The following is a 27655-nucleotide window of genomic DNA, read 5'->3' as shown; positions in this document are numbered from 1 at the left end:
TACCTATTGAGGGCCACACCCTGTGAGCTGATAGCCTGGGCTTTTCTAGTCAGTGGTGTTTGGTTAAGCAGCTGTCCTCGTGATTTCAAAACCAATGACTGCTTGTAGGTTACATTCAGAAGCCCTGTGTAAGGGGTCAGCAATACACACAGATTCACCTGAAACAAGGAACAAAAAGACATCTGGACCTGACTGCCACAAGTGCCATAAGGAGCATCGATACACATGGATAGGTCAGGAAATTTGGGAGGGACTGGAGGAACTAATGTAGGTTGAGAGATTTAGGGGTGGTCTGGTGTTACTCAAGAGGCACTGATAAAGGTCTGGATTGGACAGCATGTCTAATGAGGATAGGTTGAGTGAGCTGGGGCTTTTCTCTTTGGAGAGAAGGAGGATGAGAGGAGACTTGATAAAGGTGTACAAGATGATAAGAGGGGCATAGATTGAATGGGCAGTCAGAGACTTTTTCCCAGGGTGACAATGGCTAACACGAGAGGGCATAATTTTAAGGTGATTGGAGCAAGATATAAGGGGGATGTCAGGGGTAAGTTTTTTACACAGAGAGTGGTGGGTGTGTGGAACACACTGCCCGCAGAGGTTGTGGGGGCAGATACATTACGGACATCTAAGAAACTCTTAGATAGACACTTGAATGATAGAGAAATGGAGGGCTATGTGGGAGGGAAGGGTTAGAAAGATCTTAGAGCGGGTTAAAATGTCGGCACAACATCATGGGCCTAAGGGCCTGTACTGTGCTGTAGTGTTCTATGTTCTAGATGCTGGAGTGAGTCTGGACATCTGGGATGGTCAGGAATTACTCGAGAGCCACCAGGAGTCTGGAAGCAGTGGTGGGCTGGAGGTCCTGCAGAGCATCTATAGATAAAGCGTCTGAAAGCATTGAGGTGGGTCTGGAGGTCCTGTAAAGATTGTAGTGGATGACTCGTTCTCCTGCCTCTGGTCTGTTCCCTCTCACCGTGCTCTCCTCCCTCTGGTCTGTTCCCACTCGCCGTGCTCTCCTCCCTCTGGTCTGTTCCCTCTCGCCGTGCTCTCCTCCCTCTGGTCTGTTCCCTCTCGCCGTGCTCTCCTCCCTCTGGTCTGTTCCCTCTCGCCGTGCTCTCCTCCCTCTGGTCTGTTCCCTCTCGCCGTGCTCTCCTCCCTCTGGTCTGTTCCCTCTCGCCGTGCTCTCCTCCCTCTGGTCTGTTCCCTCTCGCCGTGCTCTCCTCCCTCTGGTCTGTTCCCTCTCGCCGTGCTCTCCTCCCTCTGGTCTGTTCCCTCTCGCCGTGCTCTCCTCCCTCTGGTCTGTTCCCTCTCGCCGTGCTCTCCTCCCTCTGGTCTGTTCCCTCTCGCCGTGCTCTCCTCCCTCTGGTCTGTTCCCTCTCGCCGTGCTCTCCTCCCTCTGGACTGTTATTGTCACAGTGCTCTCCTTTCCCCCCTGTTCCCCTCTTACTCTCCCTGCCAGATCATCAGCTTTAAACTTGTTCTCTTCAGTGTGGACTTGGTGATAAATTCTCTGTCACTGGTGCTTCACAATTTAGTCATATAACTTCAGAAAATCCTTCTGGTGATGTGAGCCCACCTCTTCCAGCCATCACATTGTGGTGTTTTGCCTTCTGAACCGTCTGCTCCTTCCTGCTGGCAGGTTATGGTACTGCAGATATGAAGCACCTTGCAATTCTGTGTGTGACTGTAGCAGTGAATATAGCCAAGCTATTTGCTTACAGGAAATCAGGGACATATAGATGGCTGGGAATGGAGCAGTGCAGAGGTTCAGAGGTTATAGAGAAAGGAAAGAGCAATCCATGGTGGGACTTGAGCAGAAGGATGAAAATATTTAAATTCTATCATTACAAGTCATAAAGACCAACTATTTTCCTTTGGATCTTTCAAATTTCAAATTTGATGGGACATTTCAGTGATGTATGACTGTTGTTACAGTCTAATTAAATCTGTGCTTTGCTCACAATTAATTTTTTGATCACACAGTTCCACTTACAGGTTCCAATGATGTGGAAAGCAGGCAATGTGTTTTTGGACCAAGTGGTATTGAAATGATCAACAGTGAGGGACGTGAAATAGGACCTGCACTGAAAGATGCAGAACTTCACCCATAGCAAAATCCATTTATTTTTCTTGATTGATTCCAGGGTTTTGTCCTTTGTCTTCACTTTTCCATCTGGATGTTCATTTTAAATGTTGAAGTACTTTTGAAAATGTCATGTAGGAAACACAGGAGCCCAATTATGCAAGGTAAGGTCCATAAACAGCAATTCAACAGAAAACCAGCTACTGTTTCCCTTGAGCTATGCAATCTTATATATCCAGCTGAGAGGACAAAGAGGGCCCCTGTTTAAGGTTACATCTGAAAGAAGCCATCTCTGACCACATAGCACTCACTCTGTAATGCACGACAGTGTGAACCTAGATTTTGTGTCAGTGCAAGTGCAGTAGCACTGAGCAACAGCATTCAGTCATACATTGACGCTGGAATCTCAGTGAAACACTCTGAAATTTCTGTACTATTTTCCTTTTCCTATGAACAAAAGTCAACTTTATGTTAAGAGATCTTGTTACTCTGAATTTTTTTCCCAGGGCGAAAATGGCAACACAGAAAGATATAAGGGGGATGTCAGAGGTAAATTTTTTTACACAGAGAGTGGTGGGTGCGTGGAACGCACTGCCGGCAGAGGTGGTTGGGGCAGATACATTAGGGACACTTAAGAGACTCCTAGATAGCCATATGAATGATAGAGAAATGGAAGGCTATGTGGGACAGATCTTAGAGCAGAATAAAATGTCGGCACAACATCATGAGCCAAAGGGCCTGTACTGTGCTGTAATGTTCTATGTTCTATGAATTTAGAATGCATTTGGTGTGGGCTGTTTTGAACTACAAAAAGGTGAAGAACTCATCTGTGCATAGATTATAAGATCATAACACCATAAGATATAGGAGCAGAATTAGGCCATTCAGCCCAACGAGTCTGCTCTGCCATTCAATCATAGCTGATTTTTTTTCAACCCTATTGTCCCGCCTTCTCCCCATAACCGTTAACTCCATTACCAATCAAGAACCTATCCATTTCTGCCTTAAATACACCCAATGACTTGCCCTCCACAGCCCTCTGTGGCAATGGATTTCACAGATACACCACCCCCTGGCTTGCCTCCTCACATCTCAGTTCTAAAGGGACGTCCCATTATTCTGAGAGGCTGTGCCTTCGGATCCTAGACTCTCCTACTAATGGACGCATCCTCTCCATGTCCACTCTGTCCAGGCCTTTCGGTATCCGTTAGATTTCAATGAGATCCCTCCCCCCCCCCCCCCACCCCCATCCATCTGAACTCCATTGAGTACAGGCCCAGAGCCATCAAACGCTCCTCAGATGTTAAGCCTTTCATTCCAGGGATCATTCTTGTGAACCTCCTCTGGACCCTCTCCAGGGCCAGCACATCCTTCCTTACATATGGGGACCAAAATTGCTCACAATATTCCAAGTGTAGTCTGACCAATGCCTTATAAAGCCTCAGCAGTACGTCCTTGCTTTTATATTCCAGTCCTCTCGAAATGAATGCTAACATTGCATTTTCCTTCTTTACTATTGACTCAACCTGCAAATTAACCTTGAGGGAATCCTGAATTAGGACTCCCAAGTCCCTTTGCACCTCTGATTTCTGAATTTTCTCCTTATTTAGAAAATAGTCTATACTTTATTCTTCCTACCAAAGTGCATAACCTCACACTTCCCAGTGATCGAAGAGCCATTATTTGAGAAGCATTTGTAAGGTCACCAAAACTGGGGTTGAATATACAGGAATGCTTCGGAAAGATGGGTAGGATGAAGAAGTGGAGTTGGAGGGAAGGTTGATGAAAAGACAAAGAAGGATAATATTGGGACACTAATGGGAAAGGTTCTTGGACAGAGGCTCATGAAGCAGTATCAATTTGAGCAGAAATGAGGAAGAAGGAGTGGCAAGAAGCACAGGTCGAGGTGTCTGCAGGTATCTGAGTGCCCAAAAAACAAGTGTGAAAAGTCAGGCTAGTAAGAGTGATTTGCCAGGATGCCGAGACAAAGCTCTTAATATCTGGACAATTCCAATATTTTCAGGAAAACAATGCAAAGGGATAAACAAGTAGTTTTAAAGTTGTCAACCTGTAACTGGTGGGGTGCCCCAGGTGTTCAGCTCTCAATATTAAAGACATGATACGACTGACTATATTGTATCCAAGTTTGCTGACTGTACAAGTATGGGAAAATAAGATGGCAAATGGAGAAAAGTGAAGGGAGATGTGAGGTTATCCACTTTAATAGAAGAAGTGAAACAGAATATGGTTTAAATGAGACCACTGAATGCACAACTCTCAGATATTTGGGTGTACAAGAATCAGAAATTTGAAAGTACAGCAATATTAAAATGTATATGGAACAGTGGACTTTATTACAGAGGAGGTGGAGAAAAGAGTAAGGAAGACATGATACAATTGTCCAGATCTTTGGTGAAACCACACCTGGACATTACATTTTGATCTCCTTACTTAAAGAAGGACACACTTGCCTTTGTGTGAAAGTTCGCTGCAGGGGGTTGATTTATGAGGGAAGGTTTAGCAGGATGTACCTTTAAGGAATGAGAGCTGACCTCATTGAAACACATAAGATTATGGGGGGGGGGGCTTTATTGGGTAGATGTTGAGAAGATGTCTCCCCTTGTGTGTGTGTGTGTGTGTGTGTGTGTGTGTGTGTGTGTGTGTGTGTGTGTGTGTGTGTGTGTGTGTGTAGGGGTGGGGGGTGGGGGCGGGGTTAGAGGTAGGGTTGAGACTGCGATGAAGAGGAATTCCTTTTCCCGGAGGGTTGTGAATTCTTGGAATTCTCTACCCCAGGATTATGGATCCTATCATCAAATAGATTCAGTTACAGTAAAGGCCAACATTCCCAATTACTTGCTGTAACCGGAGACACAAAACATTCTGCAGATGCTGGAATCTGGAGCAACACACAAAAAGTGCTGGAGGACCTCAGCAGGTCAGGCAGCATCCATGGAGGGGAATAAACTGTCGACGTTTCGGGCTGAGACCCTTCATCAGGACTGGAAAGAAAGAGGGCAGAAGCCAGAATAAGAAGGTGGGGGGAGGGGGTGGAGCACACGCAGGCAGGGGACGGGTGAGTTCAGGTGAGAGGTGAGTCCAGGTGAGAGGGGGAAGGTAGGTGGGTGGGGGAGGGGGAGAAGATGTAATAAGCTGAGAGGTGATGGGTAGAAGAGGCAAATGGCTGAAGAAGAAGGAATCCGGTCGGAGAGGGTAGTGGACCATGGAATACTGCCACATTGAGGCCAGATGTAGGTTGCAGGAACAACACCTCATATTCCGCCTTGGGAGTCTCCAACCTGATGGCCTCAACATTGATTTCTTTAACTTCCGGTAACCCCACCCCTTTTTCCGCCCCCCCACCCCCCCAACTCCTTCGTCCTCCCTTATTCCTGCGGCTCCCTTCCCCCACCTTGATGACCTGCCCATCTCCTCTCCTCCCCTCCCCCATCCTTTATTCCCTGGTCCACTGCCCTCTCCGACTGGACTCCTTCCTCTTCAGCCCTTTGCCTCTTCTACCTGTCAGCTCTCAGCTTATTACATCTTCTCCCCCTCCCCAACCCACCTGCCTTCCCCCCTCTCACCTGGACTCACCCGTCCCCTGCCTGTGTGTGCTCCTCCCCCTCCCCCCACCTTCTTATTCTGGCTTCTGCCCTCTTCCTTTCCAGTCCTGATGAAGGGTCTCAGCCTGAAACGTCAACTGTTTACTTCCCTCCATAGATGCTGCCTGACCTGCTGAGTTCCTTCAGCAGTTTTTGTGTATTACTTGCTGTAACCGCATGCTAATGTTTTGGAGTTTCATATAACTTTCTGTATTAACTCTCCATTTAAATAATAGTTTTTCTGCTTTTCCTGAAAAAGTGGTTAACCTCACATTCCCCACATCATACACCACCTGTCAAATGTTTGTAACCTTGTGTAATCCATCCATATCCACTGGAGACTCTTTGCATCCTTGTCACCGCTTGCTTTCATTATCTTCGTATGTTCATCAAATCTGACAACAATGCACATGGTCCCTTCATCTAAACCGTGAACATAGTTTATAAATAGTTGAGGCCCAGCATTGATCCTTGTGGAAATGTACTAGTTACAGCTTGCCAACCTGAAAATGACCCATGTATCCTAACTCTGTTTTCTGTTAGTTAGCCAATCCTCTACCCATGACAATAAACTCTTCTCACCCACCAATGCCATGAGTTCTTAGCACCAATCCACCAATCTGTTGCCCATGTGAACCCCCAAGGCCCAAACTTAAACTGCAATCACTTCATGATCGTTTTTCTATGTGAGCAAGCGAACTACTAGCCTGAAATTTCCTGAATTCAAAACAATTCCATTTTTAATCAATTTAGTTGTTAAATGGTCATCCACACGCTTCCCATTTTTTTTTAAACATTACTTGCTTATGTGTCGCACCTGATCTCTCCTCCCTCGGGCTAGTTAGTGCACAAAGATATAATCCATCCGAAGAACAGCTTTTATACTTCAAGTCTGACTAATTTTTAGTAATGATGATTCATTTTCTATCCCTTTTTATATTGTCCCTGATAAACATTGATGCAATTCAATATTTCTGCCAGCTTACTATTGACTATTTTGATTCAGAATGTACTCTGGGGGGATTTCAGTGCCCAAACCACACTGGCTTGGTAGCGTCATCACTGACCAACGTTGGCTGAGTTCTGCAAGATATAGTTGTCAGACAGCAAGTGACCTCACCCTCACTAAAATATCATATTGTCCGTGACAGCACTGGACAGGATGACCATGGCAGACACCCTGTGGACACGATGCTCAGTTTTCACATTGGAGACAATTTCATTCGTGTGATGGGTGTTGTCCCTGTGCTAAATGAACAGATTCAAAGGGGTTAAGCAGGCACATGGGATGCCACCACCTGCAGGTTCCTCTCCAAGCTGCTCAACGTCCAGATTTGGAAATATATTGCTGCTTTCTCATCATCACTGGGTCTGAATCCTGGTGAAGATACCCCCCCCCCCCAACATATTTGTGGGGGTATCTTCACCAGAAGGACTGAAACTGTTCACCACTGCCATCTCAAGGACTGTTAGAGTTATAGCAAATGCTGGCCTTGCCAACAATGCCCTGATCCCAAAAAAATCAATGACTAAAGAAAATCTTTTCAGTTCCAAAAGCAAAAATGCTGCAGAAAGAACTGATTTGGGCATTCATCACCATTCCTACATCACCAGTAGGCCCATAACCTGGGAGCATCTTCATTACATGGACTCCAGCAGTTCAAGAAGGCAACTCACCACCATTACCATCTCCTTGACGATGAGGAATGGACAGTAGATGCTGGTCTTACCATCAATGTCCACGCCCTCAAATAAACAAACGATTTCTGACTAATGTACAACTAAAACCTGACTTAGATATTTATTGATGCTCAGAAAGAACAACAATGAAGAGTTAGTCTGTAAGTGTCTGGTTTTGTTTCAGATGCATAAAATAGTTGTGCTTGAGTCTGCTTATTTGACTTTGCATTATTAATGGCCTGTTCACATCACAATGCAGCAAGTAATTCTGAATGTCACTTTAAATGTCAACAAATGACCTGACGAAATTGCAGATTATCCTTTTGATAAGCGATTAACAGAGCGTGAGAGCATGATTGAAGTGTTATTGCATTCTTCAAAAAGATTGGACTTTTGTTTACTGCACCATTAATCTCACAGTTGCCAAGATTAGGTTTGTTCACATAGAACAATGTAAAGACTATTTTCATCTTTAATTGCCGACCAAGATGTCTATCTGAGCTAATCCCATTTAGCCCATATCCTTCTAATCCTTTTCTATCCATGTACCTGTCCAAATGTTTTTTTTTAACATTGTAACTGTGCCCACCTTTAGACCTTCCTCTGGCAGCTCATTCCATACACCCACCACCGTCTGTATGAAAAAGTTTCCCCTCGGGTCCCTTTTAAACCTTTCCCCTCTCACCTTAAATCTACGTCCTCTAGTTTTAGACTCCCCTACCCTGGGAGAAAGACTGTGACCATCCACTTTATCTACACCCCTCATGATTTTATATACCTGTATATGGTCACCCCTCAGCCTCCTACACGCCAGGGAAAAAGTCCCAACGTACCCAGTCTCTCCTTATAACTCAAGCCCTCCAGTACCAGTAACATCCTCGTGAATCTTTTCTGCACTCTTTCCAGCTTAATGACATCCTTCCCATAGCCAGGTGACCAGAACTGCACACAATATTTCTTGTACAGTTGTAAAATGACGTCCCAACTCCTGTACTGACCAATTAAGGCAAGCACCTCAAACGCCACCTTCACCAGCCTGTCTACCTGTGACTCCAGTTTCAGCCAATTGTGTACTTGTACCCCTAGGTCTCTCTGTTCCAGAACATTCTCAGGACCCAATCATTCATTGAGTAAGTTCTGGCCACATTTATTTCTCATTCCTAATTGTCCTTGAGGAGATCGTTATGAGCCTCCTCCTTGCAGTTCTTCTGATGAAGGTACACCCACTGTGCTGTTGGGCAGCAAGTTCCAGGATTTGGACCCAGCAAAGATGAAAGACTAGCAACACATTTCCAAATCATGGTGAGTAATTTGGAGTGAAGCCTGTGGGTAGTGCGATAGAGGTTGCAGGTTTGAGAGGTTTTGTAGGAGAAGCCTGGGAGAAGAACTGCAGTGCATTTTGTGAATGGTATACATTGCAGCCGCTGTGCATCAGTCGTGGAGGGAATGCATGTTTGGGTGGGTTTCCCCTGGGTGTTCCAGTATTTCACATCTGTCTTCCTTCTGTCTCATCGAAAGAAAATCTACACTTCCTGCAGGAGTAACATGCAGGCTGCCCTTCCATGAGACAGCAGTAGGTATTTTAAGAGATGATGCACTTCTTCCCTTATTAACCTTGGGCTTGTGTGTGCTCCTAATGCATGGACTCGAGATACCATCCTGAATGCTCCTTCTCCACTTCGAGTGTTCGTGGGCCAAAGGTTCTCAGAAATCAGCAGGAATGTTGCACTTTCTTGAGGAGGTATTGGGCACATCCTTGAATCCTTGAGAACTATCCCGTTTGTTACCACTCACTAAAGTTAAAACCTAAGGAAAATCTCAGGTGTGTGTGTGTGTGTGTGTGTGTGTGTGTGTGTGTGTGTGTGTGTGTGTGTGTGTGTGTGTGTGTGTGTGTTTTTGAGAGGGACGTCTGCAATTATAAATATATATAAAATATTATGACAGCGATTGCACAAAAAATGCATCACTAAAATCATAAATTTATGGCACAGAACATAGCCATTTGTCTCGGTGCATGCTGCTGGACAGCAACCCTGTTGGTGTGCATAGTATATCACTTCACTCACCCTCTCTGCACCCTTCCCTTCATTGACCTTTTCCTCAGTGCTCGCCTGCTGAAGACATCCGTCCGTCGCAGTACTCTCCTTCACTCACTCATCCCTCTCGCGTCCCTCCCTCATCACTCCTCCATCCCGCTCAGCAACCTCCCCTTCCTTTCCATTCCCACCCCACCCTGGTCTCTGCCCTCCTCTCCCCCTCAGTCCCGCTCGTCTTCACCCACCCTCCCTTACCAGCTGCTTGCACGCTCCCAGAGTGAGGATGAAGGAGAGGGACCCAAGGAGGGGTTAGTGAAGGGGCAGCCGAGAAGAGGGGGAGGCAATTAGGGGAGAGGGTACTGAAGGGGGCAGGGGATAAGGGTGGGGGTAAGGGAGGGGGCAGAGGAGGAGGGTGTAGACAGGGGCGTGGTGTTTCTTTCCATACATGTACATGAGAGTTGTCAGAGTGAGCACACGTGTGCATGTGCATCTGCATGTGTGCATGCTCCAAGTCTCTGCAGCAGAGCCTGCTCTCTAATCTATCAAGACTGTGTGGCAGCTGGTGTGCAGAAGCTGTCTCACATTGAAGAAAGCAGTGGCAGGCACCTTCCACTCCTCAGGGCTGGAGTGGAAGCAAGTCATCCTATATCCAGAAGGGCTGCTTAAGGACTGAATATGCAAATGCAAAAAAGTAGAGTATATTTACAATGGCATGAATTTTGCGATTTAATTTTGTTTCAGTTGAAGGTGTGCATCAGTGTTTGGCAAAATTATGTAGTTTTGGTAAGTAATACAGCACAGAAACTGGCCCTTTGGCCCAACTCATCCATCAGGAGGCTAAAGAAATTTGGTTTGTCCCCTTTGACTCTCACCAACTTTTACCGATGCACCATAGAAAGCATCCTATCTGGATGCATCATGGCTTGGTACAGCAACTGCTCTGCCCAGGACCACAAGAAGCTGCAGAGAGCTGTGGACACAGCCCAGTGCATCACGGACACCAGTCTCCCCTCCTCGGACCCTGTCTTTACCTCTCGTTGTCTTGGTGAAGCAGCCGGCATAATCAAAGACCCCACCCACCCGGGTCATTCTCTCTTCTCTCCTCTTCCACCGGGTAGGAGATACAGGAGCCTGAGGGCACGTACCACAAGACTTAAGGACAGCTTCTACCCCACTGTGATAAGACTATTGAACGGTTCCCTTATACAATGAGATGGTCTATGACCTCACGATCTACCTTGTTGTGATCTCGCACCTTATTGCACTGCACTTTCTCTGTAGCTGTGACACTTTACTCTGTACTGTTATTGTTTTCACCTGTACTACATCAATGAACTCCGTACTAACTCAATGTAACTGCACTGTGTAATGAATTGACCTGTACGATCGGTTTGTAAGACAAGCTTTTCACTGTACCTCGGTACAAGTGACAATAATAAACCTAAACCAATACCAAAACCATGCTGACCCAGATGCCCATCTAAGCCAGTCCTATGTGCCCACGTTTGGCCCATATCCTGACTGGTATTAATAAATTATTAGTAAATTCTTCAACACAAGAATTACATCAACTTTCTATCTGTATCAAGCACAATTAAGTCAAAATTAATAAAAATAACAATTGCAGTCTAGATCAGGCTCGACAAACTATTCTCCTTCATGTAATTGTAAACACCTTTTGTCTCACACCCGTTTCCTCTTGCCCTTTTACTTTACCAGCCTCTCTCCCTACTGTCATCACACCACTGGCCAGCGCATCCCAGAGACAAACGGAATTGGTCAGTGACCTCCTTGGGAACGTTGAATGCCACGTGCACCATCCTGAAAGCAAACTGTATGGTTCCACGAATTCTGCATGATTGACGTCTATTGCCGGCTTGAAGTTTTGTCTGTGGAGAAAAGTAAATCGATTTTCTAGATAGGCTGTCAGAGATTTTTATATCATTTTGTGATTGGAAAATCAAGCCCTGAATATATATGACCACGGTCCCAGTTTGGAAGCTGCTAAGTCCTCAACCTTTGCTCAGTCAACAAAGTTATCATTACTTATTCAGTTAGACACCATAAATCCAGTCAAACACGGTGTGCGTCAGTGCAAGGCTTGGGATCTTCTTTTGTGTGGTTGACTTGAAACATCAAATTGAGTTTAAGGTTAGTTAACAAGTCTAGCAAACTAGAGGAGAGGAAATAAATTTCTATAATGTTTCATGAAAGTTATATGGAGGCAAGAGTGCTGCAAGTGGCCCCTGGTCAATCAAGGCTTCCACAGTTACATTTTGCAGAAATCCTCTTTTCGGTATTTGTGCATTGTATGGGGCAGTGACACTGGCCAGTGAGGATCCAGACTGGAGCCTTAATACTTGATGCAGCAAGCCAGAGCTAATTTCGTTTTCATTCTTGGCAGAGTATATCCATCTTGTTTCAATTTCTGTATAGTACTAGTGGGCAGGGTCTATTTGTCATTTCTCAGTCTCTGTAACAGTACTTGTGGGTGGGCTCTATGTACATCGTTTCAATCTCTGTACAGTACTTGTGGGTAGGATCTGTCTGATCTGTTACAGTCTCTGTACAGTATTTGTGGATGGGTGTATCTGACCAGTTACAATCTCTGTACAGTATTTGTGGATGGATGTATCTGACCAGTTACAATCTCTGTACAGTATTTGTGGATGGGTGTATCTGACCAGTTACAATCTCTGTACAGTATTTGTGGATGGATGTATCTGACCAGTTACAATCTCTGTACAGTATTTGTGGATGGGTGTATTTGACCAGTTACAACCTCTGTACAGTATTTGTGGATGGATGTATCTGACCAGTTACAATCTCTGTACAGTATTTGTGGATAGGTGTATCTGATCAGTTACAATCTCTGTACAGTATTTGTGCACAGGGTTCATCTCTTCTGTTTTGATCTTACATGAACACAACAAAATGTGCTCGGGAGCAGGCCACCTGGCCCCTGTCATTGAATACAATCATGAGTGATCTGCCTTAGGCTTCAATTCTTCTGCTGTATCCCTTATTCAGAGCCCTCAACTCCTCAATCTTTCGAAAGTTTATCTCCGTCTTCTTCAAATACCTCCGCTGATCTAGCCCTCACAATTCTCTGGGATAGAGAGTTCCAGAGATTCACCACCCTCTGTGAGAAGAAATCCCTACACACCTCAGTTTTCAGTGACTAGCCCCTTATCTTGTAACTATGTCCCCTCTCCCATCAGTGTAAATGTCTTACATTTACCTTCTCATGCCCCCCCCCCCCCTTGGATATTATAAGATCACCCCTCATGCTTCTAAGCTCCAAGGATACTGATATAATTCTTTTAGACACTTGTGAAAGGACAACCCTCTCATCCCATGAATTAGTCAAGTGAATCTCTTATCAACTGCCTCCAGTGCTAATATATCTTTTCTCAAATAAAGGGACCACAGTGCACAGTATTCCAGGTGTGGCCTCACCAACGTCCTGCATAATTGTAACAATACTCCCCTATTTCTAACTCCAACCCCCGCTATAAAGGCCAACATGCCATCTGTCCTTCTAACCACTTGCTTCATCTGCCTGCTAACATCTTGCAAGTTATACACAAGAACACCTAGATTCATCTGTACTTCACTCATTTGCAATCCCCTCCCCCACTTGTTTTTGTCTCCCACCCCTTTTGTTTACCCTTATTCCTGTGGCCCCCCTCACCCCTTCTCTTTCCCCTCCCCCGCCCTCATGACCTGCCCATCTATTCCCCACCTCCTTCCCTTTATTCCATGGTCTACAGCCCTCTCCTACTGGATTCCTCCTTCTTCAGCCCTTCGCCTATTCCACCTGTCACCTCTCAGCTTCTCACATCACTCCCTTTCATCCCCACCCACCTACCTTCCCCCTCTCTCCTCTCACCTGCCAGCCTGTGCTCCTCCCCGTCTCCCAACCTTCTTATTCTGGCTTCTGCCCTCTTCCTTTCCAGTCCTGATGAAGGGTCTTGACCTGAAAAGTCGACTGTTTATTTCCCTCCATGGATGCTGCCTGACCTGCTGAGTTCCTCCAGCATTTTGTGTGTTTCTCCAGATTCCAGCATCTGCAGAATCTCTTGTGTCTGCAATTTTTCTCTATTGGGATAATCCTGTACCCTTTGATTCCTCTTGCTAAAGTGCATGACCTCACATTATCCCACATTAAATTCCATTTACCAATTTTCTTCCAACTCTATCTATAACTTGTTGCAGAATTCAAATATCCTCATTGCAACAGGCCTTTCCGTCTATTTCTGTATCATCGGCAAACTTAGATATCCTACACTACTCCCTCTCTTCCAGGTCATTAATGTAAATAGTAGATCACAAGAATGATCCTAGGAATGAAAGGCTTAACCTATGAGGAGCATTTGATGTCTCTGGGCCTGTACTCGATGGAGTTCAGAAGGATAAGGAGGGATCTCATTGAAACCTACCAGATACTTGAAGGCCTGGATAGAGTGGACGTGGAGAGGATTATTCCGTCAGTAGAAGAGTCTAGAATCAGAGGGCACAGCCTCAAAATAAAGGGACGTCCCATTAAAACTGAGATGGGAAAATCCTTCAGCCAGAGGGTGGTGAAACTGTAGAATTCGTGCCACAGAGGGCAGTGGAGGCCAAGTCACTGGGTGTATTGAAGGCAGAGATTGATAGGTTCTTGATTGGTAAAGGGGGTTAAGGGTTACGGGGAGAAGACGGGGAATGGGATTGGAAAAAAAAATAAGCCGTGATTAAATGGTGGAGCAGACTTGATGGGCCGAATGGCCTAATTCTGCTCCTATATCTTATGGTCTACATAAATTAGGGCCAAAAGCTTTGAGGCTAGCTACAGTCTTCCTGCCTGAAAAAGTCCCTTTTATTCCAACTCTCTGTCTTCCACCTGATAAACAGTCTTCAATTCAGAATAACACACTTCCCCCAATACTATGAGCTCTTATTTTGTGCACCAGCCTTTTACGTGGACCTATATCAAATGCCTTCTGTAAATCCAAATACACTACATCTACAAGATCCCCTCTGTCAATGCTGCTTGTTCCATCTTGAAGAACACTAGCAAATTTTTCAAACATGACTTATTTTTCATAAAACCATGTTGAGTTGGTTTGAGTACATTAAGCTTCTCTAAATTACTGTTTATTCCTTCATTATAGATCCCAGCATCTTGCTAACAGCAGACATTCAACTAACAGACCAATAGTTACCTGCTTTTTGTCTCCTTCCCATCTTGAACAAGGGATCCACATTTGAGATTTTCTAAGTCGCTGGTACCTTCCTGGAACTCAATAATGAGGTTTGACAAAGTTTTAACCAATGACTCCACTGTCTCTGCAGTCAATCCTTTTAAAACCCTTGGGTGAGGGCCATCAGTCTGCTTTTGATCCCACGAGCTTTTCCAAAGTCTTGTCCTTCGTGATAGTAAGTGTTACAAGTTCTTCCCTGCTATTTGAAACTAGCATTTGAAAATATTTGTGGTGACTTTCACCACATAGATTGATGCAAATTATTTGTTTATCTTATCTACCATTCCTTGTTACCTGTTCTTAATTCCCCCATTTCACCCTTTACCTAGCTACTCTTTGTTTTAATATTATTTGTCATTTTTTCCTCTTAATGAATTTTCTCCCTCCTTGCTAACTTTTTAGTCTTTCACTGCCAGTTCCTGAAAATTTCCCAGTCCTCTTGTCTACCACGGGTCCTTGCCACTTTGTAAGCTCTAGTTTTTGATTTAATATTTTTCTTGAATTCCTTTGTTAACCATGGATCTTTCACATGGAATCTCTCCTTCTGCTGAATATTATGAACTTGCTGCCTATCCACTGATCTATCACTTAACCTATTTACCAAATCCACTCTAGACAACTCTACCTTTATTGGGCTTCCCCTTTTCCTATCTTCAGTCCTGACCCGAGACATTGACCGCCTGCTTTTCTCCATGGATGCTGCCTGGCCTGCTGTGTTCCTCCAGCATCATCATGTTTTTCAACACTACCTTTGTATTGCTCTTATTTAAGTTGAAGACACAGGTTTTGGACCCGCGCTGTTCACCCTCAAACTGTATCTGGAATTCTACCAACTTCTGATCATTATTTCCTAGGGAACCCTCAACTACAAGATCTCTTATTAATCCTTGCTCATTACACATGACCATATCTAAACTAGCCTGTTCATTGGCAGATTCTGTAACATATTGCTTGCAGAAATGGTCTCAGACGCACTCCACAAATTCCTTTTTGATGGTACCTTTGCCAGTTTGGGTAGTTCAATCAAAATGCAGATTAAAATCTCCCATGATAATGCAGTTCCCTTTATATTTCCCCATTTATGCTTTGCCTATTGAGAAGCAACACGTTGGGAGTCTGTAGTCTACTTCCAACTGTGTCATCTTTCCCCTGCTATTCATTATTTCCACCCAAACTGACTGCACATCACTATTCACTGCATCTGTATCACTACTCATCCCTGCAGTCACACCTTCCTACCTCTTCGCCTTTCCCATTTTGCCTATTCTTTTGGAATATTGAATATCTTGGAATATTGAGTTCCTGGCCCTGGTCACCTTGCAACCATGTCTCTAATAGCTGTTAGATTAAACTCATTTTTTAATTATTTGTGCTGGCAACTCACCTAGCTCGTTACGAATGCTATGTGCATCCCAGCAGCAGCCTTTCCACACACATTCCATGCCTTTACTTCCCGTAGGCTTTGCCGAGCTGGGGAGTCAGCCAACATCTATTGGCGGGGAGATGGAGAGAGGGCAGTTGCGCTGAACTCCTTGGCATTTCACAAAATGGACTGGAGACTTGCAGTGAAGGCAAGTTCTAAGAGTGGGAGGCCCGGGACCTGAGGGTTGGGATGAGTAGAAAATGAGCCAGAGGTCTGAGACAAGGAACACACTTCATGTTAAAAGAGCAGAAGGGAATGTTTCTTGAGCACACATTCAGCTTCATTTGAACAATGTAGGAAACCGTGCAGGAGGGTTGGACTGAGGGTGGGATGGAAAATTAAGGTGACAGGTGGCTGGGTGCTCTGAGTCACATCTACAGTTTGAATGAAGTCTTTCCCCAAAGCAGTCACCAACCTGTTGTTCATCTTCCCAATGCAGAGGTGGCCATATTATAAATGTGATACAAATGTATAATACATTTATTTTTGTAAGTATATTAAATTGAACGATGTAGAAGTTATCTAAAGGTTTACCTGGAAATATTTGTTAGTAGGCGAATAAAAAAGCAAAAAAAAAACTGCAGAGCTGGTCATTAAAATAAAGCATAAAAGTCTGGAAATATTCAACATCTGTGGCAAGAGAAACCTACTGTTAGAAGGTGTACCTAATCTCACTTCAATCCCTCTTAACTGGAAAGGTTTTACTGCAATGTTTTATTCTCCGCTCTTTTTTAACCAGCTAGGACTCTTTATTGTTACAGGATGAACGAGTCTGGAATCGATGTGGCTGCTGCCACCAAGAACCTCCTCACTTTGTATAGTGACATGAACACAGAAGAGAAAGTTGGCTTTTACAACTCTTGGGCAGAGGACTATGAAAAGGTAGTGTCTGTACACTTTCACTTGACTGGGGGCTAAGAACCACTCCATCCAACTGGTAACATGGTCACTGTTTCCATGGCATCTCTATGCATCTTTTACGCCTCATTTACATTTTTGTACAAACGTTAATGATAAACAAAATGCTCTGCTTTTGCGGTCTTTACCCTAGTTTTTCCAATTGACTTGTAATGTTACCAATGTTCATTTCTCTACCCGCTCCGTGCAGTCATATAGAATCATAAAGTTGTTGCCAAGCAGAAGGGGGCCATTCAGCCTATTGAATTTGTACTAGCACTCCAGAAAAGCATTCCACATCTTTAAGTGTGGCTATGTATTAGAAAAGTCTCCAGTGTTGATTCGGTGAATGGCAGTAGGCAGACTATTCATAGATAGAACATAGAACAGTACAGCACAGGAACAGGCCCTTCAGCCCATGATGTAGTGCCGAACTAATTAAACTTGTAAGTAAATGCCTAGCTAAACTAATCCCTTCTGCCTACACAAGGTCAATATTCCTCCATTCTCTGCATGTTCATGGGCCTATCTAAGAGCCTCTTAAACACCTCCATCATATTTGCCTCCACTACCAAACCTGCAGTCCATTCCAGGCACCCACCACTCTGTGTAAAAAAAACTTGCCCCACACATCTCCTTTGAACTTACCGCCCTCACCTTAAACGCACATCCTCTGGACATTTTGATCCTTGGAAAATGCTACCAGCTGTCTACTCTATCTGTGCCTCTCATAATCTGAAACTTCTATCAGGTCTCCCCTCAGCCTCTGCCACTCCAGAGGAAACAACCCGTTTGTCCAACCTCTCCTCAGAGTATATGCCCTCTAATCCAGGCAGCACCCTGGTAAACCTCTTCTGCAGCCTCTCCAAAGCCTCTACATCCTTCCTATAATGGGGCGACCAGAATTGTATGTAATACTCCAGATGCGGCCTAACCAGAGTTTTATAAAGCTGCAACATAACTTCTTGGCTCTTGAACTCAATGCCTCGACTAATAAAGGCAAGCATGCCACACGCTGCCTTTACCACCCTATCAACCTGTGCAGCCACCTTCGGGGAGAAATTCATTTGCATCTGCAATATTACCATGGCTTCCAGGCTCCCCGATCCATACTCCAGTTTACACCTTTCCCCCAACACCCAAAGCTGCAACGTACACATTGCACAGGGTAAAACGCTTCGATCATCAGACCACATGAACAAAATCTCTTTTTGTCTACAGTATATGAGTGTGATGGAGTACAACGCCCCCAAGTTCAGTGTGGAGACCATAGCTTCTGTGTATTCAGAAGATCGAAGCAGTGCACTGGTTCTCGATGTGCCCTGTGGAACAGGGATGGTGGCTGAAGGAGTAAGAGATGATGAAACTCTAATTAAATGTGACAGAAATAATGAAATGAAACAGTGCAATCTGTGCCCATGACTGTGTGCTAGTGAAGTGGTCCCAGAATTAATCTGTTTCTCAGTGTAGGTGTGGGTAGAGATAATTAAATTGACAATACTCTCTCACCAAAGAGATTTTTTCGTAAATTTGAAGGAGCAAAATTTTTAAAATATCTGCATTTTCAGAATGTATCATCCATTTCCCAGGGAAGTTAGAGGTCAGCGAGGTGATGAGGAACTGGATGGGAAATCAGAAACTCTGAAACTAACACAGAGAATATCAGAAATACTCAGCCGGTCAGACAGCAACTGTGGAGAAAGATACAGAATTAATGTTTTAGATCTTTCATCAGAACTGTGGGAAGTTGGAAATCAAACTTGTTTTAAGTTGCAGTGAAGGGGAGGGATGGAGAGAGCAAAGAACGTGATACGGTGGGGGTCAAGAGAGACTGAATGGTACAAGGAGTGGTGGTTCCTGCTGGGAGAGGGTGGGGGAGGCTCGTTAATCACAATGTCCAGTTGCAATGTTTCTTTCAACTGCCAACTAACCAAATCACAGCTGATCTACCTGAGGGAGATGTAAATGGGAGAATGAAAACAGGAGAGAGAAAGAGAGCAAGCAAACAATGACGGAATTGTGTCATACGCTGGAGAAGGAAAACCTTGCCGATGCTGGAACTCCGAAATAAAAACAGAACCTGCTGCAAACATTCATCAGTGCAGGCAGCATCTGTGGGAAGAGACAGGAGTAGGGAGGCCAAACTGGGTGGGGATAGCAAGCTTCTTTAGCTCAATTACTCTAATAAACCATTTAAATTTTAACAACAATTCAACAATTTCTATAGTAACCTTCTCTGGCACCAGAATCAGATTTAATGAGTTCACTTTCCCAACTTGCTATGGTGGGATATGAACTCACAGTATCAGGTGAATTCAATATCACAGCCATAGGTCGACCCACTGCACGGAGGTCATCTGCAAGGCTGGGCCCCAGACACAGGGAGAACTCTCCTGAAGTGTGTTGTAGAGGTTGCTGTTGGGTTATGAAAACCCGAGGCCATTTTTAGGTACTGAGGGAGGTTGATGGATCTTGTGAGTACCTGACGGAAAGAGAGAAGCCAATGACATGCGAGAGATAGCAATGCTACACCTCTTCTCAAAGCTGCTTTCAGTTGTAAAATCTGAAAGTCAAGACAGCATGGTCTGATGACAGGTCATTGATCTGAAACATTGACTGTTTTTCTTTTCACAGATGCTGTCTGGCCTTCTGAGAATTTCCAGCATTTTCAGTTTTTATATCAGATTCCAAGTAATGCTTCAGTACTCCTAGTTGGTTGCAATGGTGCAAGTGCATAAACATGACCAAAATCTGGAACTCAGAGACATGAGACATTTTTAACACTTTATATGGAGCTTATTCAAATACCACAGGGAGAAGTGTACTGGATAATCAGAGGGTTAGTGGACAACATAAAATATGGAGAAATCTGGTTTCTTTAGTTGCAGAAACTGGGCTTTAAGAACTTCCATGGAATGGATGGCAGTGAAAAAATGCTGAAGATATCTGAATCCAAAGGGCTGTACCAAAAGCTGACACATTGCCTGGTAACTGGAGAGAAACAACTGCCCATACAAGAAGGTAAATAGCTGATATTTATCGCTGATAGTCGGTGACCAGTGGTGACCTTGATTAGATGTAAATCCAGGAAATGTGCATGTTTATTCTGTAGAACAATCTTGCAGAGATCCTCTAATGATCAAGGAATGAGATCTTCAATCTAACTTATCAGGCTTCAGGGAAAACATTAGGACAGATAAGTCACTAGGGCCAGACGGGATATATCCAAGGTTATTACGGGAAGCGAGGGAAGAGATTGCTGCGCCTTTGGGGACGACCTTTGCGTCCTCACTGGCCATGGGAGTAGTGCCATATGATTGGAGGGTGGCAAATGTTCCTTTGTTTAAGAAAGGGAGTAGGGATAACCCTGGGAATTACAGACCAGTGAGTCTTACTTCAGTGCTGGGAAAGTTACTGGAGAAGATTCTTAGAGACAGGATTTATGGGCATTTGGAGAAGCATAGGCTGATTAGGGACAGTCAGCATGACTTTGTGAGGGGCAGGTCGTGCCTCACCAGCCTGACTGAATTCTTTGAGGATGTGACAAAGCACATTGATGAAGGTAGAGCAGTGGATGTGGTGTACATGGATTTTAGTAAGGCGTTTGATAAGGTTCCTCATTGAAGGCTCATTCAGAAAGTCAGAAGATATGGGATCCAGTGAAACTTGGCTGTGTGGATTCAGAATTGGCTCGCTCATAGAAGACAGAGGGTGGTGGTAGATGGAGCACATTCTGCCTGGAGGTCAGTGACCAGTGGTGTTCTGCAGGGATCTGTTCTGGGACCCCTGCTCATTGTGATTTTTATAAACGACTTGGATGAGGATGTGGAAGGGTGGGTTAGTAAGTTTGCTGATGATACAAAGGTTGGTGGTGTTGTGGATAGCGTAGAAGGCTGCTGTAGATTACAACAGGATATTGATAGAATGCAGACTTGGGCTGAGAAATGGCAGATGGAGTTCAACCCGGAAAAGTGTGAAGTGATACACTCTGTGAGATTGAATTTGAAGGCATAATACAAGGTTAATGGCAGGACTCTTAGCAGTGTGGAGGAACAAAGGGATCTTGGGATCCATGTCCATAGATCCCTCAAAGTTGCTGCGCAGGTCATTAGGGTTGTTAAGAAGGCATATGGTGTGTTGGCCTTCATTAGTTGGGATACTGAATTCAAGAGCTGCAAGGTAATGTTGCAGCTCTATAGAACTCTGGTTAGACCACACTTGGAGTATTGTGTTCAGTTCTAGTTGCATCATTATAGGAAGGATGTGGAAGCTTTAGAGAGGATGCAGAGGAGATTTACCAGGATGCTGCCTGGATTGGAGAGCATGTCTTATGAGGAAAGGTTGAGCGAGCTAGGGCTTTTCTCTTTGGAGAGAAGGAGGATGAGCAGTGACATGTTAGAGGTGTACAAGATGATAAGAGGCATAGATCGAGTGGACAGTCAGAGACTTTTTCCCAGGGCGACAATGGCTAACACGAGAGGGCATAATTTTAAGGTGATTGGAGGAAGATATAAGGGGGATGTCAGGGGTATGTTTTTTTTACACAGAGAGTGGTGGGTGCGTGGAACGCACTGCCAGCAGAGGTTGTGGGGGCAGATACATTAGGGACATTTAAGAGACCCTTAGATAGCCACATGAATGATAGAGAAATGGAGGGCTATGTGGGAGGGAGGGGTTATATAGATATTAGAGCAGGATAAAATGTTTGCACAACATTGTGGGCCAAAGGGCCTGTATTGTGCTGTAATGTTCTATGTTCTATATTCTATATTCCTACCAACTCCTCCCAGACTTTACCACTTACCACTTACAGTGGTCAATCATCCTGCATGTCTTTGGGATGTGAGAAGAAGCCAGAGCACCAAGAGGAAAACCCACATGGTCACAGGGAGAACATTCAAGCTCCATACAGACAGCACCCGAGGTCAGGATTGAGCCTGGGTCCCTGGAACTGTGGCTTGGCAGTGCTACAAACTCTGCCACTGTGCTGCCCAATTCATGCTAATGCTGTTTTGTGAGACTTCAATTGCAAGATTCACAGAACAAATTTTCATTTCCCATGTCTAATGCTGTGCTGAAACAGGTATTGATGATCACAGTGTAATGTTCTTTCCTGAGGTGCAGTGAGTTCTCACTGTTGACAGCATGTAGACCAGAGGATACTATCTTTGAAGCCACCATTTAAAGGGATATAGCGTAAAACAAGCAACACTTCTCCCAGTACTGGAGACTGTCGACAATGAATGAATGATGCTGCACCAACTGGAGAGGAGTGGGAGAGGGCCTCCAAGGGGTATGAGGGGCCTGGAGAGGCAGGTGAGCGACAGCGCCTGTAGGAGGCAGGGTCTTTGTGCAATGGAAACACAGTCATCCTCCAGAGTCACAGGCAGAAAGTTGCCAGGGAGGCCTCTGTTTGGAAAGGAGTGCAGTCTTAGAATGCCTACACCCTGTGGGGAAGCATGCAAAACAGGCAAGTACCACTGCCCACCCTGCCTGCTCCTGGGGGCTGAAGCAAAAGTAGGTGAAACCTTATCTCTTCAGCTGTTGAGCTTGGGTGACTTTAACAGCAAACAGATGAGACAGGGACCAGCGGCAAGAGGTCTGAGGGTAGGAATCTGAAAGTGAACATAACACCCATCTTCACAGGCAAAGCTGTTTCCCAATCTTCCCAAACTTTTGTATTTAAAGGTTCACCTTTGTGGTTGAATCTGAAGTTTTACAAGGTCAGAGTTCAGTGAGTACAAAGAACACGGCTTGAATGCTGATGCTTTATTAGGTAGAAGAGTTCTGGGAAAACGGGGCTGATGAAACCTGGTTGAACTATGAGTAAACCAGAACAGTCATTGATCCCAGCAGGAAGGTTACAAATCTCACGGCAGGCAAACATTGCATGATGACCCCCCCCCCCCCCGCCCCCCTACTGACGGCATCTGAGGGTGTTTACAGTGGAAAAAGAGTGCCAGAGAGGATACAGGTTGTGCTCAAGACTGAGGAGACAAACATTTTGACAAGTGCTAAAGCAACCCCAAAGTACCTGCTGTCAGAGCAGGGTCACCTCACACTGAATTTTCTGCAGATATCCAATGTCAGAGGCAGGTCGCTCAACAATGAGTTGTATTGCAGGTTCTCACAGCTCAAGAACAGCTACTTCCCTTCAACCATTCGGTTCTTGAACCAACCGGCAAAACCCTAATCACTACAGTTTAGCAACACTATGACCACATTGCACTAAAATGGACCTTTTTTTTGTTCTAATTGTGTTTTCTTGAAAAAAAATTGTGTACAATTCATATTTATGTTTTTCTTGTGGATGCTGCTTATCTGATGCCATGTGCCTGTGATGCTGCTGCAAGTAAGATTTTCATTGCACCTATGTGTTCGTGTACCAGTGCAGATGACAATAAACTTGACTTTGACTTTCAAATCATGCAGAGCTGTACCGCAGGGAACCACTGTTACAGCAGGGAGCCATCACACTGAGCTGTACTGGTGTATTCGATTGAAGTGAATTTTGAAGAGCATGTGCATTTCTTTCAGAGTTTTGCGAATGATTCTCTGTCCTGTTTGCATCTGTTTTGTTACATGTCTGTTGTTGTCGGATTGTCCTTCTGCAGGTACCTACGACTTAGTGATGATTGTTGGTGGACTGGCCCGGCAACATCTCCCATGGGATATCCTTCCAGAAATGCTGAGAGTCACCAAAACAGGTCAGCAGAAAGGTCCCACAAATAAAGAGGTATGACTAGAGCAACTGCTAGAAGGAGCAGACACCAAAATAGAAACCATAGGGTGACAAAGCCAGGAAACATTTAAACGTTAAAGCTAAACTGCAGGGTAATGATGTTACAGCAGAGTCACCCCACACTGACCCATACTGTAGGGACCCGGTGTTGCAGCAGATTCACCCCACACTGACCCATACTGTAGGGATCCAGTGTTACAGCAGAGTCACCCCACACTGACCCATACTCCAGTGACCAAGGGTTAAAGCAGCATCACTCAGCACTGAGCTGCATAGCAAGAACCTACTGTGGAATTATTTTAGTCAGCCAGACTGTATGGCCACACAGTACATCTTTTCCCCTGGAAAGCCTGATACCATTGTTTGTTTTAACTGGAACTGCTGATCTTTCTTTCAGGTGGGCTTATCTGTTTCACACTGAGGGCTGAGGAGAGCGACCACAGAAGTAAACTGCTCGCTTCAGTCCAAGAGTTGCTGAAGAAGGGGCTGTGGGAGGAAGTTGTGGAGCGATATGTCGAGAAGTGGCAGAAGGACATGCTGCCCACAGGGTTGGCCGAAGAATACACTGATGGCACCGTGGCTGTCTACAGGAAGAAGTAACCCTGTGACTTATGACAGGATTACACAAGAGAGAGGGCACTGACAAAAATACGCCCATTCAGCCCAGCTGTTCCCTGCCAGCATTTATCTTCTACTTCTATCTCCTCCACAATCTCCTCATCTAAATCCATCACTGTTCCCCTTGTCCCTCACAAACTAGGCCCTTCACTGTGTCATTCAATTCCACCTCTCTCTGGGGTAGTAAATTCTACATTCCACTACCCTCCTAAGAAAGAAATTTCTTCTCAATCAATTTCCCATTGAATTTCTTGGTTACTGTATTACATGGAATGCCTTCTGTTGTGCTCTTGCTTACAAGTAGAATCAATTTCTCTGCACCCTCTCTCTGAATTTCAAAGACCTCTATTAGGTCACCCCTCAGCCTCCTTTTCCTGAGAGGAAAGACAGCCTGTTCTGTTCATCCCCATCAACCTATCCCTTGAGACCTTTAATACTGAATCCAGAATGCAGTCAGTGACTGAGCCACAGATGTCAGAGATAGAGAATCTAAGGATTCACCAGATTGTCTAACTGACCTATCCCTAATTTTAAGATTGTGACCACTAATTCCTGTTTCCTCGGCCGTAGGAAACATTCTCTTTGCACCTACCCTGTTGAGGCCCCTGAGAACTTTGTGTATTTCATTCAGGCCATGCCTCATTCTTCCAAACTTTAGAGAACAGGGGCCTAGGCTGCTCGATCTCTCCTTGTACAACACGCCCACCCTCCCAGGAACCAGTCTAGTTAACCTTCACTGAACTCCCTCTATAGGAAGTATAGCCTTTTTTTTTAAGATGAGGTTCCAAAATTGTGCACAGCACACCAAGTTTGCTCTCACCAAGATCCCATATAATGTGGCAAGACATCTCTACTCTTGTGCTCAAGTCCTCCTGCTGAAAAGGCCAACAGATCACCTGCCTTCCTAATTACCAGCTGCAACTGAGTGTTAGCTTTCAATGACTTGCAGACAATGACTCCCTCGTCCTTTTGAACATCAACATTTCTCAATCTCTTCCTATTTAAAAAATACTCAACATTTCTGTTTATTTTCCCCACCAAAATAGATAACCTCATATCTTTCTACATTGTGTTCCATCTGCCATATTGTTGCCCATTCATGCAGCTTCTCTTCATCCCCTTGAAGTCTTTATGCACCCTCATCACTACTCACATCCCCAGTTAGTTTCAAGCCATCAGCAAACTTGGAAATGTTACACAGAGAATTACAGCACGGAAACAGGCCCTTCAACCCAACTCGACTATGCCCACCAATGTGTCTTCCTGAGCTAGGTCCTTTTTGCAATGTCATGGATATTGATTATAAACAGTTGGTGCTCAAGATCTAATTCTGACAGCACCTCCACTAGTCACAGCCTGGCAACAAGAGAAGAACCAGTCAATCAATCGATGTTAGTACATTACCCCAACGTTCCAGCCTTGTTCACTAACCTCCTGTGTGGAACCTTGTTAAGAGCCTTCTGAGAATCTGAATCCAACATGTGACCTGGCTTCCCCTCATCTACTCAGACATAACCTCCAAGAACCCCAATGGATGAGTCAAACATGATTTCTCTTTCATAAGTCCATGTTGATTTTGATTATTATTTTCTAAGTGCCTTCACAACACATTCTTAATTCTGGGTTCCACCATTTTCCCTACTACCAATGTCAGGCCATCAGGTTAGTAGTTCCTTATTTTCTCTGTCTCTCCTTTCTAAATAGCAGAGTCACGTTTGCTTCCTCCCAATCTATAGGAAACATTTCAGAATCAATAGAAATTTTCAAGGTGATAACCAAAGCACTCACTATCTCTGTAGCCACACCCTTCAAAATGTTGGGATGTAGATCATCAGGTCCTTGGGATTTATTAGTTTTCAGACTCATTAAACTCTCTGGTAGCATTTCTTTACTAATGCTTATTTTGTTTTTAATTTCCTCATCTTCATCTGATAGTCCAGTACTTCTGTGAGTTTTATTTATATTTTTATCTGTGGAGGCAGACACAAAAGTATTTGTTTAATTTCTCTACCATTTCCCTTTCTCCTGATACAAATTCTCCCTTCTTTGTAAAGACCCACATTTGCCCTTGTTGTTTCTTTTCCTTTCAACGCATTCTAAGCACGGTAGCGTAGCGGTTAGCGCGACGCTATTACAGCGCCAGCGATCGGGGTTCGATTCCCGTCGCTGTCTGTAAGGAATTTGTACATTCTCCCATGTCTGTGTGGGTTTCCTCCGGGTGCTCCGGTTTCCTCCCACATTGCAAAGACGTACGGGTAGGTTAATTTGGGTGTAAAATGGGCAGCGCGGACTCATTGGGCCGAAAGGGCCTGTTACCACGCTGTAAATAAAATTTAAAAAAAAAATTTTTTTAATTTAATAGAAGCTTAGTTTCTGTTATTATGTTTCTCAATTGTTTACTCTCATAATCTATTTTTCCTTTCCTCACCAATTGCATGGTTATACTTTGGTGAATTCTGACATGTTCTTAATCCTCAGACTTCTTGCTTTTCCGGGCAACTTTAGTTCCTGTGATAGCACCTCCATGATAGAGGACAGGAAGTTCTGGGAGGCTGTGCTGTCTGTGGTCTTACTGTCATACAGACTGGCATAGAAGGATCTGTAGATCCTCACTATGTCTGCCTGTGAAAATGTTACTGAATCATCCTCTTTCTTAAGGCTGTGGATCACAGAGCTTCCCCTGTGAACCTTTTGGAAGAAGTGTGAGCACGTCTCATCCTGCTCCAGGCATTTTCCTTCAATTTAGTACTATCTATAATTTCTCTGGTACTCCATGGTTGGATCACTTTTCCTGTTGTGTTTGAGTGCCTTAAAAGGAAGGTGTATTTGTTGCAAATCATGTACTATTTCTTTAGTTGCTAGCCATTTAATGTAGTTTCCCAATCTTTTCCAACCAACCTACCCCTTATACCTTCATAGTTTGCCTTGTTTAGGTTGAACATCACTTTCAAACCTAATAAAAAATTACAGTCATTCTTTCCTTGGGGCCTTGTCACAGTGAACCTCTTTAACAGTTTGTCTTTATTTCTGGAGATGGAGAAGATACAACCCTGGACTGGTGTAAGGAATTCATCTTAGTTCACGTGCTGAAGGATATAACACGGCTCTTGTGTTTCATGTAGGCCATTCTGTAGGCTCTGGGGTGTCCTATTTAACTCCTTTCTCACTGCACAATACTCAATCTAAGTGAGTCCATTTTCATGTCATTTCCTCAACGTGCTGATCTAGAAATCCATCTTGTATACGTTCCAGGAATTTACTTCCTGCACTGTTGGTGCTAACTTGATTTGTCCAGTCTATATGTAGAATAAAGTACCCATTGTTTACTGTC

At 44.4% G+C, this 27655-nt stretch overlaps 1 protein-coding gene and 1 long non-coding RNA gene across 8 annotated transcripts in view; one reads left to right on the top strand and one right to left on the bottom strand.

Annotated features, from left to right (window-relative positions):
• The window catches only part of LOC127580944 (uncharacterized), a 47635-nt gene that overhangs the window by 13656 nt on the left and 6324 nt on the right, over nt 1-27655 (bottom strand). Inside the window, exons 2-3 of the long non-coding RNA XR_007957910.1 lie at nt 16029-16244; nt 11186-11287 (exon numbers count right to left, since the gene is read on the bottom strand). This is a non-coding gene — a long non-coding RNA (uncharacterized LOC127580944). The remainder of the gene's footprint in view (nt 1-11185; nt 11288-16028; nt 16245-27655) is intronic.
• Nucleotides 130-27655, top strand: LOC127580943 (methyltransferase-like protein 27). 7 transcript variants are annotated; one of them, XM_052034934.1, is made up of 7 exons: nt 159-233; nt 777-902; nt 16829-16949; nt 18186-18314; nt 19847-19985; nt 23579-23671; nt 24104-27655. In XM_052034934.1, exons 3-7 carry the CDS (start codon nt 16830-16832, stop codon nt 24304-24306), a joined length of 684 nt encoding a protein of 227 aa, XP_051890894.1. In that variant the 5' UTR covers nt 159-233; nt 777-902; nt 16829; the 3' UTR covers nt 24307-27655. The 7 variants fall into 7 exon arrangements, with proteins under 7 accessions (XP_051890891.1, XP_051890896.1, XP_051890894.1 ...); XM_052034933.1 differs by having other exon boundaries at nt 204-233; nt 762-902; XM_052034931.1 differs by lacking the exon at nt 777-902 and having other exon boundaries at nt 130-233.

The sequence above is a fragment of the Pristis pectinata genome, chromosome 20 (assembly GCF_009764475.1).
Source record: "Pristis pectinata isolate sPriPec2 chromosome 20, sPriPec2.1.pri, whole genome shotgun sequence".
Taxonomy (NCBI): Eukaryota; Metazoa; Chordata; class Chondrichthyes; order Rhinopristiformes; family Pristidae; genus Pristis; species Pristis pectinata.
Note: the sequence above shows the minus strand (reverse complement) of the source record. Positions and strands in the feature narration are given on the sequence as shown.

Coding starts and splice junctions, on each gene's coding strand:
- LOC127580943 (XM_052034931.1), top strand. Junction 16,950..18,185: donor GGGCAGAGGACTATGAAAAG/GTAGTGTCTGTA, acceptor TTTTGTCTACAG/TATATGAGTGTGATGGAGTA. Junction 19,986..23,578: donor ACAACTGCCCATACAAGAAG/GTAAATAGCTGA, acceptor GTCCTTCTGCAG/GTACCTACGACTTAGTGATG.